Raw genomic sequence first — 10,145 nt, 5'->3', positions numbered from 1 at the left:
TTGGACAATCATTTTTATTGGAGCAACACATGAACGTCTCCCAACATGACGGAGGGCATGTTAAAAGTGAAACCATCATTTCATTTTTTGACTTTAAACTTCTTCACAACTTTCTGTCTTGACATGGTATAAAACCAATTGGTTTGACCAGAGGTGTGTTGGAGCAGGGGGTGTGAATCTGGAAGGTAGCTCTCGAGGACTGGACATGGACACCCCTCGGTTAGGCCTCGTCTCTCTTTCTTGTTTTTTTTTTTTTTTTTTTTTTTTTTGGTTTCCTTTAACCCAATATATTGTCCGTTGCATTTTCCACAATCACGAGGAAAGAAATGTTTTAAACAGAGAATAAAAACATTCATTCATCTACATTTCCAGCATTGCTAGATCCTTGGGGAATCTATGAACACTCACTTAATCCTTTACTGTGGTGCCACAAAAAAAAGCAGCCACATCTCAATTTGTTCTCATTAGGATGGTCTTTTTGAGACAAAACAATGCGGTTTCTTTCATTTTCCTCAAGAGTGCACGGCAGTTTGCCGTCAGTGGTCCCTGAAGGCACATAATCCCTCCATAAAAGGTAATTGGTCTAGTGCAGAGGCTTGCTTTGAATCATAGAAGGGCATCTCCTTATTTCTCAGTTATTATTTACTCCGTTTTGAAATCCAGAGGCTTGTTAAATACATGTTTCTCCTGACAGCAATAGACATTTCTCTTCTAGAGCTCAAAATGTTGGGCTATGACAGGGTTAGCTAAAGCAAACTTTTATTATGCCCTAATAACATATCACCTGACATATACAGCTTTATCAATCATTTCTAAAGATATAAATGATTTGACACAAATTGACATTCTTCCACAAAGTCTGTCTCTTGTTGACATTGTTTTCTTGCAGGGCTAATTCAGCATTTTCCCTCTGTGTGTCGATGACACCGACACGTTTGCCAATCACATATTTTAATAAAGTTCTAATTAATCACAAGATTCAATAGATCAAGAATGTAATATGCAAAGACTTTAATACAAGTTTACAAGTTCCCAATAAAACCTGTATTTTGTAGCTTTTTTTTTAATGATGATTTGAATCCCGAGCAAATACCTCAGATTAGATCTGACATCCCGAATCTTGTTGGGTAATTTGACATTACCTTGGACCTTGATCTGAAAACTTTGTTGTTGGTTTAGATGTTGCAATAATTCATCAAGTATCCAGTTAGGGAAAACAACTTTAACGGCTGCCGATTTCGCTTTTATTGCTGATTTTATTTGTCTCCCACTTGGCGACTTGTTTCTATTGAAAACCGCATCAGGCAGGCATACGTTAACTGTCAGCTTTATTCTGACTGCACGCATTAATACAATGGGGAAAAATGTCAAAAACGACGACAGTTGCAGCAAATTAGATAGCTGAAATTCGTCTGAAAATGTCACTTGGGCATATTTGAATACTTTTGTGGTGCTGGAGATTTGGCAGAAAGAAAAAAAAAAATCCAATTACCCAATGTTTGAACAGATCCAGTTTAGGTTTTATCACTCACGACCACCGTTCAGAATCTGAAACCTGGGCTGTGAATAGCTTTCAACCACAAACAGGAACATTTTTCCAAAGGACAAAACTGAACCTCTGAAGTCTTACATTCAGTGTGACAAATAAGCAAATAAATTACAGAGAAATCTTTTCTTTTGTGAATTATTTGCATTTTTGTTCTCTAGCCTAACAGTATAATCTCAAGCAAGCCAAAAAATCCCTCCTCTCTGTCAAATTTTATTTTAAATCATAGTTTTCAACTTTTAAAACAAAGTCACTCACTCACCAGCTGTTCTGAATAGATACAGACGGAGGACACGGTCTAAAATAGTCGACAGTGAGTGTACTATTACATTCAAATTAACATTTGGACCATCTCGGATTCTTTCAAATTATCTTCTGACTTTTAGAAAGCCTGTCTTTTGAGTTCTCTTGAGTTTTTCTTCCGTAAAATTAATCAGACTTTGCTTTTCACTTCCCAGGAAGCATCCAATATCCTTTTAAAAACGACTAAAAAAAAAAAAAAAAAGCAACGCTCATTGAACAGAGGGCTGCTGGGGACACATGACTCACGAGTACAAAGCTTTGTGCAATTAAGAATTTCAAAGGCAGTATCAGATCACTGATAGGCTTTGCAGAGGATATAGCCTCTGTCAGCCTTTCACAAGTTTTTAAGTTCTCTTGAAGTGGGCTTAAAGGATACTTATGAGCTTTGACAACAGTAAGAGTGTGACAACTTGAGGGGAAAAAAAAAAACGACAAAAAAGAAATGGAGCGGTGGACAATTGATTGTGTCGAGTTGTTTACTTTACAGCACATGCCTGGACGGAGGAGGGGCCGATGCTTGAGGGCCGATGTTTAGTCTCCACAGTCTAAACATCGGCTTTTTTACCAAATCTAAAATCAGCAAATCTGTCTGTGCGGCATAAAAATGCAGAATACTCATCTCAGTTGACATGAAATTCCAGATGTTCCTCAAAATGTTTACATTTGTTTGACAAGAAAGGTAAAAATGTCAACACTGATTTCATCAAGAGTTTTATGCCACATTATTTAATTAGATTGAGCCCAAAACCCAGTTTTGCATGCTGGACATGCATCTTTGCATGTCCAGCTAAGAAATTAAGAGTTCAAACATTTTCAATTCATGAACACAATATTTTCTAACATTACTGTGTGAAATGTTCATTCTTGTTATAGAGGCGTTAGATCATGAACTAACAGAACATTTTTTATCCAATAGGTGAACCAAGCCTTTTCCACACTTCAGCCTTTACTCTTAACAACATTGGTTGTTGCTAATGTGTTTTCATCGGCTGTTGCTCAGGCATTATGCTTTTCATCATTGTGTAAGTAGGTTATGTCTTAAACAATTTCCCTTGTTTAACACTGACGTTGCATATTAGGTGGTTTATGACAGGACATGTTTTAGTCAAATGAACAAACTAATGCCTTGCAGGGCCGATTTTTGAATCAGGCTAAGGAATAAGCCATATCTGGTCTACAGTGATTCATGAAACTGCGTATGCTTTAACGACAAAAATAAGACTCGCGCGGCTCTCTTTGAAGCACCACACTTAATCATTTTATAAATGAGCACTGGTCCCTGCTCAGAGAGAGTGAATAGAGGCGCGGTAATAACACCATTAGGTCTTCTGTAAAAAAGACAACCATACGACTGACGTAATAATTTCAGAGTAATGGTGGTGTTCATTTTCTCTGTGCAGGTCTGCTAAAGCTTAATTTTCTTCCCCGACGGTCTCTACTGCTCGGCCGTTTTGACGCCATATGAACTGTCAACCTTTTACAGCGTTTAGAGTTACTGTCCGTTTAAGTCCCTGTGTTAACCCAGCACATAAAGTACAGACAAAACCAGCATAATGAGCAGGACCCTGGACCGTGGGTTCAGTGTGTAAATGCTTAAACGTTTGAACCTTTTTCTGCTTTGTCGTCAGCAATGTGAATGCTTCTTGATTCCTTCCTGTCAAGGGAATAAAATCACCCGGTTTACTTCGGTGAAAATGATTTTCTGATTACATTGTTAGAATAACAAAAGAAAAAAAAAAGAAATTCATTCTCAATTTTGGTGCAGAGCTCCACGGTTTCTGCCTGATGAAAGTCATTAGCTGCAACATAGAGAGATACATTTTGTGACTTTGGCGACGGAGTTTCATCTTTTTGTTTCTTGCAAGGTCCACTCTTCACCTAAAAACCTGTTCCAGTTATAGATGTGCAAAATGTTTAATTTTTTCTTCTTTTTTTTTTACAATGAAATTTTGTGGAAATAGGGATAACATTTTGAGCTTCAGTAAAACATATTTTGATAGAATTTTTTAGCTGTGACTGTAAAAGTTTTGCTGCGTAAAAAATGTCTCAGACGCCTCTTAATTGATTATTAGATCCAAAGCACAAGTCCAGTGTGTGATGCGTCGAACCACATTTCATTGTATTGAAATTGTTATTGTTATAAATGTATTACTTACTACAGCTGTTGTGGTCAAAACAACGACTATTAGACACTTAGTTTTATAAAACGTTTATCAAAACCTCTGACCCACACAAAGTAAGGTCTCGGTTCTTGGCAAGAATCTCTCAAGATTATTCCTCCACACAAAACTAAAACTTGAAAACAAAAAAGAAAACTTATTTTGCCTTAAGGCATGTGCCAAAATATATTATGAATTTAAAAACCACTGCATCAGTTGCAATAAATCCTTTTTATTATTCTGTTTTGCACACCCGAATGCTTAAACAGAACATGACGGTTTTACATGACAGAGTAAGTGTTAGTGCTTTCTATCCATGAAGGAATTTGTTTCGGGTTTAATGTCTCTCAGCGGTCCGCGGACTCAGAGAGTTGATTAAATTTCTGAACCACAAAACGACGACACGTTTTATTATTGGAGTAGTCTGTCACTCGTACAAAGGCCATATAATGAAAACAGGCCAATCTTTTTGGTGTGTTCGCACCGTCGAACCAGCCTGACTGTTGTCAAAAATAATAACATTAAGCCCTCCGTATAGGTCTCTTTAATAAACGCCGTGGAGCTCAAACAAAACAGAAGCGCCGTTGACGCGTCTTAAGGAAGCTTCGGGACGAAGAAAATTTCCATTTTGTTGCACCGACATGCTGAGAACATTCAGCTCTCGCAGCAAACCAGTCAGTCAGCCAGGCTCAGTCTCACATCAAGGCCTGTAACATTTAAAGACATATTTATTATCGTTAATGCTTTTAATAGTTACTCACTTGTCTTCAGGTTGCACATCGAAACTATGTTAGTGTAATCCAGTAGCATAAAATAATGAACTAATGCCTCCATATGTAAAATTCCAAAATGCAGCAAACGGTATTGAAGGACATTTAATTGACCCGAGTTTAAACTCTGAACTCCTGGTGGAAAACGTTCATTACGTCAAGCTAAAAAGTGCAATGCACGTGTGGGGAATCGTTTCTACTCAGTCCCCCTCTTACACGAACGGGAGAGTGATATTATCAGGTCGAGAAGACCGATGTGTTGCAGATAAAAGTTTCTCACAGGGAACTGGCAGGTTTTGCCTCTCACTTGCGATGGCACAAGTGAGAATGTGAAACAGTGCTTCCCGTTTCATATTCTGCTCTGACGTGACAACCTGTGGCCGCTCTCTTTTTCTGCAGGGGGCGGTCATGTAGACTTTGACGATTTCTGTGAGTTAATGGGACCACGAATGCTGGCTGAGACGGCTCACATGGTCGGGCTAAAAGAGCTGCGCTGTGCCTTCAAACAGGTAGGGGGCCCAGGGTCCGAACGCCGGGCCTTTTTCTGACACTGGGTTCCATCAGGTTAGACCTTTATTTGGAAAGTGTCAGGAATGTAAAGAAGGCTAAAAGAGGAGAGCCAGCAAGTTAAATACAGAAGAAGGAAAACATAGCAGGGGTTTGGAGGATATTTGTGGGAAGTACCTTCTTGTAGCTTGATTGTTTCCGTCCACAGAAGCATAATTTATTGGCTAAGTATAATAGTTATTCTGTAGACATCAAAATGTGTTGCTACATGGGTTTTGACATGTTGAGAAATGTAAACATCTTTATGTTCAAACATCTGAACATAAAGCTTTTAGACCTGAACAACAAGTCTTGTGTTTTTTTTTTTATTGACTAATATCAACTTCTAGTTATTTTTAGTAACTTTGAAATTATAGTCAGCTACATTACCATCCAACAAAGAACATCCAAAGCAAATCTGATCTTGAATATCAGCTCTTTTTTTGCGAAAACAACCAAATGGGTGTTGAACTGGTGAATTTGACACACTTCATGCCATGGGCATGGCTGAACATGAAACAAGAGATTAAAGAAGAGCTTCTGAGGAGGCTTGCTACTCTCCGACATCGTCAAGGGGTGTGGATGTTCAGTAAGAATGGTTTTCCAGTGTATTAAGAGGCATAAGGGCAGGCTGTAAGAGCGCTCTCGCAGAGATGAGAGGAAATGAATGGAGGAACTATGAGCTCTGTGTCGGTGTAGAACTGTGTAAATGATATCATATGGCCAAAAGCAAGCTGACAGTTAAAAGTTACAAAAAGCCCAACTCTGAACTTGGCTCCAGTCAAAGCAGCATACAGAATCTGTCTGATGATTAGCACTGGATCAATATAAAGTAAGATTCAATCAAAATGGGATTTTTTTTTTAAACCGTTTTGATGTTTGACTGCAAACATTATCAAGGCATTCATAAGCATGACATTAAATTTGACGTCAGTGCAGTGTCAAACATTCTCTTGTTGCGTTTATCTCTCACAAAACAACCGAAGTAACACGTCTATTCATGGGCGCGGTTTCATTTATATTTCTAAGAGTGTTTTTCTTCTATAAACAACCATTCGCACTTTATGACACACATCTCATTGTTTCCATTAAAGTCCTTGCTCCTTTTGTACCTTAACAAGTTAATCTGTTCCTGTGTCTTTGTCAGCATTTCAAGAGCTGCTACTCGCGTGCTCCTGTGTTTGAGTCAACATCAGGAGGATAAAAACGAAATGAGTCGAAACGTCAGAGCCACGTTACCTAACAATGTCATGGCAGTAGAGACCAAGCTGTTTTCAGGCTCTTACAAACATCATGTTTCAAGCCCCTTTTATATCAGGCTGTTTCTCATTGCCCCAGACATGTCACCTTTAACTCTCCTCACCTCTTCTTCGGCTGTCTTTTTTATCCTTTCTTACATCATGACCGTGTCCCCAATTCCCTGCCCTTTGCTAACGCCGCAGTTTGACTGTGATGGAGATGGAAAGATCACACTGGAAGAACTGAAGGAGGGCATGAAGACTCTCCTTGGGGAGAAGCTGAAAAAAGGGGAACTGGAGGAGATCCTGGGCGATATTGACCTCAACAAAGACGGTAGCATTGACTTTGATGGTGAGTGAATGGGGAAAATATGCGGAAGAGATAGCCTTCAGTTGTGCCTTTAGAACGAATTTAAAACATTTGAAACACTATATATATATATATATATATATACACACGATCCATTTGAAAAAAACATACAGCACTAACCCAAAAGCTCATTTATGAAGAAAGATAATGCACAGTCATAGCTATTTTGTGAATATTTCAAACAGTTGTTGGACAGATGTATTTAAAAGTTTAAAAATGTTGCATACTTCAGATACAAGTAAACCAAAACGTCATAAATGCATATCTTAAATCAGGGCCTGGACCATCATTACATACAAACTTGACTACCACACAACTATTATTTCTGTCTTGTATTTTGGTCAGAAGAAACCAAAATTGTACTTTCTGGCTGGCATTCAAAACGCAAGTCGTTGGTTCTCTGATGACCATCAAATAAATTTGGTCTTTTAGAGGGAATAAGTATATATATTAAAAAAAAAACAAAAAAAACATTCACATTCAGTCAACATCATGAAAACTGCAGTGAGTAATAGAGATGTGATTAAAACATTTCCGAAGAGTTCTGGGCAAGAGAAAGCCAGACGAAGGACATAGCAATAAGTTCTGGATGCAGAAGGCAGAGCGGCAAAATTAGCTGAGGAAAGAGGCGGAAAATGTCAAGATGGGACGGATACATGATCAAGTCTAGGTGGTTTTGCTGAAAGAGGCAGTCCAGACTAATCAGACGTGCATTAGGATCTCCAAGAGTACAAACTTTGACAGCCCCTTACAGAGAGGACACACACCTCTGCTCGGCTCGAGGACTATGTGCAAATAACATGACTTCCTGTCAATGTGCACATCCAGCATGACCTGTGCAACATTAACACAATCCATATGAACATTAAGATGGCAAACATACAATTTGCACCATGATTTTTTACCTGCATTGTTGGATAAGTAAATTCACAAATTTGTATTGTTTCTAAAGTTTGGACGATTACACACACACACACACACACACACACACACACACAAAAATAACACAAGTAGCTTTTATAATTTGACATCAGGCTGATCATTTTCCAGCCTGACTGCCAAAGTTGGTGATAATGGAAACAGTGATACGACTTCAACAGAGAAGAATGTGAGAAAATTTTGTTTGTTGACATTTGAGTGTCATTTGTCCTTCTCAGAAGGCTTGCTGTCTCTGTGTTTCCCCTGCAGAGTTTGTCATGATGCTTTCTGCACGATGACCTCAGACGGAAAGAGGAGGGAACAGGATCCAGGAGCCGAGCATTAAAGGATCGACGACTCCCGCCTACTTCCTTCGGTTTCAGCTCTGTGGCTTTATATGTTGATTAATCAACACGTGAAGTTATAGGCACGTCTGTACAACCATCTCAGAAAACTAAGGTTGAGTCAGTGAAGTGGGTAAAGGGTGAGTTATGCAATCCTTATGTATGAGACCAAAATGCTGTAAGGTTGCCCCCATGTGGGGAAAAAATGTACAAATTTATCAAACCTGAATTTTTTTTTTAGTTTCTTTTCCTATTTTTTTGAGGGGGGGAAAACAAATTATATATATTTTTCCAACTTCCTTGGAAAAAAGGGCCTTAATAAAAAAATTAAACCAACGGCCAAAGGCCTCAAAAAAAAAAAACAAAAAAAAAAAAGCACTTAAAAAAAAATGACTGGAGTTTATTTTTGGAAAAAAAGTGCATTTATTGTTGAAAAATGATAACTTAAAACATTTTAGCAAAAAAGCAAGATCTTTTGGAAAAAAGGCTTTGTACAAATGATTTACATAAAACACCATTAACTTAAGATATGTATTTTTATTTTTATTCTCACAATTTTTAATAGATAATGTGAAGACACAGAAGCTTAAGTTGACTGAAAAAAATATAAATAAATAAAAACAAACATTCATGCTGTGGCAAAAAAAAAAAAAAAAAAAAAAAGGAATGGTAACCAAGCCAATGCATTATGGTACAGAATCACAATGTAATGTGGTGCAAGGCAAATGCAGCTCTGCAGGTACCTTCCTCTCTCTCCCCAAACACTCAGCAGCTTTAATGAAGAATAACATACACTCCTTCGATGTATTCTTGATCTTTCAACTTGTCAGAATATTGCCAGTACTCCCTAATTTTCATAGCATTCTCAAAGTAGGAATATATTCTAGATTATATTAATCCTTGGGGAATTTTTGTGGGGAATTAAAAGGAAAACAAGAAGATTAATGTATGGACTCAACAACATAGATGGAGGGTATTAATAATCACATGTCAAATTGAGTATATCGCTCATGTTGCTATTGCAATTACAATACATAATTGATCACCTTTATACTTCGTCTCTTTGCAATGGCTTGTCATAAATGCTGCTTGAACCAAATGTGGTTTGCTGTGCCTTTAATTCAATAAAGCCAACTGCGTAGCAGGGGTAATGTCCTATTTCCTTTCTTTTTGTAGAGCAAATATCCCACTGACGCTGCACAGGGACCAGACCCACAATGTTGTTTGGTTAAGATGACCGGACAGCACACACACACACACACAAAAAAACAAAAACAAAAAAAACAAAAAGCAAACAAAACTGGGAGAATTCAGTAAGACAAAAAAAGACAAAACGTCAGATTTCAGGATCACACTGTTAAGAAACTGGAAGAAACTTAAAAGTAAAAACAAAACAAAACAAACAAAAAAAAGACGGGAAGAAAAACCAGATCTCATTTTTGTGAAAACAGGTTCGCTGCCGGTCGGAGGAGGCAGCAATGGAAGTTTGTGCGTGTCAAGCGTGTGAAAGAAGAGAGTGAAAACTTTAAAGGAATACTTTTATCAGTGCTGGGTACGCATACATCAACCTGTGGATGCACTTAGGATCGCACGCATTTTTCCTCACAAGTTGAAGCCTCCGTGTGCCAACTTTAAAGTGAGGTATAGCTGTGTGTAATAAACTCTTTTTTTGTCCCCCCCACTTTCCAACTTTCAGCATTTAGGATTCTGTTCCACCCTCTTTCAAATTAAAATACATCTTATTGTCACCCTTTTACTGGTTTAAAAAAAAAAACAGTTTCACCTCAGTTAGACCAGTTGTAAAATAAGAAAAAAAAAAAAAAAGACGGCATTCAGACAATTGTTAGAAATACTAATCTCTGTCGTCTTCGTCTGGATGACTCGCTTCTTCTCCCCACAATCTTTATGGAAGATCTTCTGAACAATAACTGCATCAGGAGACAACAGATGC

At 38.0% G+C, this 10,145-nt stretch overlaps 1 protein-coding gene and 1 long non-coding RNA gene across 5 annotated transcripts in view; both read left to right on the top strand.

Annotated features, from left to right (window-relative positions):
• Positions 1–8,186, top strand: part of cabp4 (calcium binding protein 4) — a 25,271-nt gene extending 17,085 nt beyond the window's left edge. For all 4 annotated transcript variants that reach the window (XM_016671366.1, XM_016671364.1, XM_016671365.1 and 1 more), the window contains 3 exons: positions 5,178–5,287; positions 6,767–6,914; positions 8,121–8,186. In XM_016671366.1, the coding sequence (XP_016526852.1) occupies positions 5,178–5,287; positions 6,767–6,914; positions 8,121–8,149 (287 nt within the window). In that variant the 3' untranslated portion in view covers positions 8,150–8,186. The remainder of the gene's footprint in view (positions 1–5,177; positions 5,288–6,766; positions 6,915–8,120) is intronic.
• A 401-nt stretch (positions 8,187–8,587) lies between these two features.
• Positions 8,588–10,145, top strand: part of LOC107836208 (uncharacterized) — a 2,071-nt gene continuing 513 nt past the window's right edge. Inside the window, exon 1 of the long non-coding RNA XR_001662075.1 lies at positions 8,588–9,835. This is a non-coding gene — a long non-coding RNA (uncharacterized LOC107836208). The remainder of the gene's footprint in view (positions 9,836–10,145) is intronic.

The sequence above is a fragment of the Poecilia formosa genome, unplaced genomic scaffold, assembly GCF_000485575.1.
Source record: "Poecilia formosa unplaced genomic scaffold, Poecilia_formosa-5.1.2 Scaffold44, whole genome shotgun sequence".
In the NCBI taxonomy this organism is placed as follows: Eukaryota; Metazoa; Chordata; class Actinopteri; order Cyprinodontiformes; family Poeciliidae; genus Poecilia; species Poecilia formosa.
This window is presented reverse-complemented; position numbering and strand designations above follow the sequence as displayed.